The 4,303-nt window shown below is 48.2% G+C and overlaps 1 protein-coding gene across 1 annotated transcript; it reads right to left on the bottom strand.

Annotated features, from left to right (window-relative positions):
• Positions 1 to 249: 249 nt before the first annotated feature.
• Positions 250 to 4,303, bottom strand: RBM43 (RNA binding motif protein 43; the record flags this gene model as incomplete). The annotated part of the gene is made up of 5 exons (XM_054381270.1): positions 250 to 282; positions 886 to 937; positions 1,035 to 1,762; positions 1,845 to 1,939; positions 4,120 to 4,303. Coding segments are annotated over 5 exons (1,092 nt in total), but the record flags the coding sequence as incomplete, so codon positions are not given.

Below are 4,303 nucleotides of genomic sequence, written 5' to 3'. Positions count from 1 at the left end.
CTCTTCCTCAGGACATGACAAGCCTGTAAATGTAAGAATCAATTTAAGAATCAGGCCATCTGCTCAGGTGTCAAAGCTCTACCTCCTCCATGCATCTCAATAATGAGGACTTCCTCAGGAAGGCCACAGGAAAAGGCTATCAGTCCTGGTTGCTGTGGTCATCTCCTTGTACAAACCTCCACAGGGTGTTTCACATCAGGTTGGCTGGCCAGGCTTTGTCAATCTGACTCCCTCTGTTAATGAGAACTCTTAAAAACCTTCTGTTTTCTCATCATATGCTCCCTGGCAGCAAAAGGAGAGTGAATCAGTTGCATCCTGTGACAGGACAAGGGATAATGGATATAAACTCCAGCACAGGAGGTTCCACCTCAACATGAGGAGGAACTTCTTCAGTGTGAGGGTCACAGAGCACTGGAACAGGCTGCCCAGAGAGGTTGTGGAGTCTCCTTCTCTGGAGACTTTCAATCCCCATCTGGATGTGTTCCTGTGTGACCTGTGCTGGATTCTATGGTCCTGCTCTGGCAGGGGGGTTGGACTCAACGATTTCCAGAGGTCCTTTCCAACCCCTAACATCCTGGGATCCTGTCAATCTGCTCAAAATACAGCTAACAACAGGGAAAAGGTGGCTGCACCTAGATAGAAGGGGCCCAGAACAGGTTGCCCAAGGAGGTAGTTGAGGCCCCTCCCTGGAGGTATTCAAGGTGAGACTCGACAAGGCCCTGGGCAACCTGATCTAATTGAGGATGTCCCTGCTGCCAGCAGGGAGGTCAGACTGGATGACCTTTGGAGGTCCTTTCCAGCCCAGACCATTCTGTGATTCTGTGATTGTGTAATTTCATCAGACTCCAAGCTCATGAGATCTTTGTTTCTTGTTCTGAGCTTTACTTGATATCTGGGGGGAATGGACTTGTCCACCCTCACATGCAGCCTTCCCAGCCTGCAAGTGGGAGAGACAGACAGAGAGGAGTGCAGGCTGCACCACTACAGTCTCTATGAGAAGCATCACACTAAGAGCATCAACACTGACTTCCTACCAGCTTTGAATCTTACTGCTCAGCTCCTTCGTAAACTGCAGTATCTCAGAAGGTTTTCCTATAAGATCCATGTGAGTATCATACTGAATCACCAAAACCTGAGGGAAATGGAGTTTTAGACATCCACACAGCCTTTGGTACCTCTCCTTTTCATCTCTGGTGTACTGCTTCAAGGAGATCCTTTCTTTACGTAAAGCACGGTAAAGTTTTACAGACAGCTCTTTGATCTGCTCTTTGATTCTTGAGACCTCCCCTACATCAGACCCATGGCCAGCACTCTTAATGTAGAGTGTAGTGGTATCACCATCAGTGATGTCAGAAATGACAACATCAGCACTTCCTTGGAGTGTCCTGGGGAAAAAGGACTTCATGAAGAGATACACATCTCTGTCAAGGACAACCATTTGGGTTTCCTCATCTGCATCATGCACAGAGCTACTCAGCTCTCTGTTAGCCTGCTGGTGGTGCAGCATCCTCCTTGCACTCTGGTGGGACTTACTTTCTCCTCTTCTGTCCTTCTCTGAAAGACATTTTGCTTTGAGTAGGAGAAAGTCTCTCAGCAATTTGATCTCTGGAAATGACCCTTGGACTGAAATGTGTCCATTGGCTTGCAAAGGACCAAAGCTCAAAGCTGTGCTCTTTCTTTTAACTTCCTGCAGCAGATCTTCCAACACAAACTGCTCTTTGAAAACAGACATATTGAGGACAGAAGTGATGGAGCTGAAGACCTGGAAATGTGAAGTGGAGAAGTTGGGTGATGGGTTAACAGAGCAATGGAAGTCCAAGGGGAGGAAGGAATAACATGCTTACATTTTCACAGTAACGGGTTACTCTCAGGGGGTAGGGTCTGGAGAGCCTCTTGTCTTCCAGTTGATGGTCATCCTTCTTCAGAACACTCTCTGCAACTGAAGACAAAGGCAGAAGCACTCATTGCACAGCCTGATGGCACAGCACTTTTCACAGAATCATCACAGAACCATTAAGGTTGGAAAAGACCTCTACGATCATCAAGTCGTTGGTCACCATGAAACCATGGCCCAAAGTGCCATGGCCACAGGTTTCTTGAACGCCTCCAGGCATGGTGACTCCACCACCTCCCTGGGCAGCCTGTTGCAATCCCTGACTACTCTTGCAGCAAAGAAATTGCTCCTCATCTCCAACCTAAACCTGCCCTGGTGCAACTTCAGGCCATCTCCTTTCATTCTTTCACCTGGTATTAGGGAGGTGCATCAAGAAGAGTGCGGCCAGCAGGTTGAGGGAGGTTCTCCTCCCCCTCTACTCTACCCTGTTGAGGCCACAGCTGGAGTACTTGGTCCAGTTCTGGGCTTCCTAGTTCAAGAAGGATGGGGGCTTGTGGAGAGGGGTACAGGAAAGGGCTACAGAGATGCTGAGGGCACTGGAACATCTCTCTGATGAGGGAAGACTGAGAGAATTTGGGCTGCTTAGTCTGGAGAAGACTGAGGAGTGATCAATGCTGTTCAATACCTACAAGGTTGGGTGGCAAGAGGATGGGACCAGTCTGTTTTCAGTGGTGTCCAGAACAGGACAAGTGGTAACAGGAACAAACTGGAACATAAGAAGTTCCATCTAAACATGAGGAGGAGCTTCTTTAATTTAAGGGCGACAGAGCCCTGGAGCAGGATGCCCAAAGAGGTGGTGGAGTCTCCACCTCTGGAGACATTTGAAGCCCACCTGGTTCTGAGTGACCTTCCCTAGGTGACCCTGCTTTGGCAGGGGGGTTGGACTCAATGATCTCCAGAGGTCCCTTCTAACCCTTACCATTCAGTGATTCTGTGACTGTTCAGAGAGGGAGAGAAAGCCAGTCTTCTTAATTAGCAGGGATTCATTTTCAAAGGCCTTACTGAAAATTCATGTTGTGCAGGGTGTAAATTTATTCCTCACCCCAAACACAACACTTTGCACAAAGCATGTTCAGAGTCATGGCTTCAATAAACAGAAAATCCCTAAACTTTAACTAGAAGAGAGGTGTTAGTCTCCCAGCTCTCTAAAATCCTCCTAGCAGTAAACATTTTTAAATTGTTAGGTTTAGGCTTAACATAAGGACAAGGAACTGTTGGAGCAAGTCCAGAGGAAGCCACCAAGATGATTGAGGGCTGGAGCACCTCAGCTATGGGGACAGGCTGAGAGAGTTGGGGTTGTTCAGTCTGGAGGATCAATTCAGCTCCACTATTTGAAAGGGGCTACAGGAAAGCTGGAGAGGGACATTTTAGAGCGTTGGGTAGTGATAGACCTCATTGTGGCCTTCCAGTATCTGAAGGGGCCTACAAGAAAGCTGGAGAGGGACATTTTAGAGTGTTGGGTAGTGATAGACCTCTTTGTGGCCTTCCAGTATCTGAAGGGGCCTACAGGAAAGCTGGAGAGGGACGTTTTAGAGTGTTGGGTAGTGATAGACCTCATTGTGGCCTTCCAGTATCTGAAGGGGCCTACAAGAAAGCTGGGGGGGACGTTTTAGGGTGTCAGGTAGTGATAGGACTAGAGGGAATGGATCCAAGCTAGAGGAGGGGAAATTTAGATTAGACATCAGGAAGAAGTTCTCCACCATAAGGGTGGGTAAGATGCTGGCACAGGTTGCCCAGGGAGGTGGTGGAAGCCTCATCCCTGGAGGTCTTAAGGCCAGGCTGGATGAGGCTCTGGGCAACCTGATCTGGTGGAAAGTGTCCTTGGCCATGGCAGGGGAGTTGGAACTAGATGATCCTTGGGGTCCCTTCCAACCCTGACAATTCTGTGACTTGTGACTTTCTGTACAAAGGTATGGAGTGACAGAACAAGGGGTTAATGGCTTCAAACTGGAAGAAGCTGGATTTAGATGAGACATTAGGAAGAAATTCTTTACCACTTGGGTGGGTAAGGCACTGGAACAGGTTGCCCAGAGAAGTCATGGAGGCTCCAAGCATGTTCATGGGTTGAATGGAGCAACCTGGTATAGTGCAAGGTGTCCCTGCCCATGGTAGTGGGCTTGGAATTAGGTGATCTTCCAGGTCCCATGAACCCAAACCAGTCTGTGACTATGATTCTAGCTCTTCTGGGGATGGTTCTACCGGCTACAAAACATCAATCTAAATACCTTCTAGATCTTCAAAAGTGATGTATGCAACTCCTTTCAGCCTTGTTGGATACTCCACATCTTCCACATCTCCACCATTGTTCTTTGCCTTTTGGAAATGAATTATCAGTATGTCTGCCATGACATCCTCCTGCAGAACGCCATCGGGAACACCAGCAATGACAACCCTCCTGGCTGACTTAGG

This window comes from Indicator indicator, chromosome 5 (genome assembly GCF_027791375.1).
Source record: "Indicator indicator isolate 239-I01 chromosome 5, UM_Iind_1.1, whole genome shotgun sequence".
Lineage (NCBI taxonomy): Eukaryota > Metazoa > Chordata > Aves > Piciformes > Indicatoridae > Indicator > Indicator indicator.
This window is presented reverse-complemented; position numbering and strand designations above follow the sequence as displayed.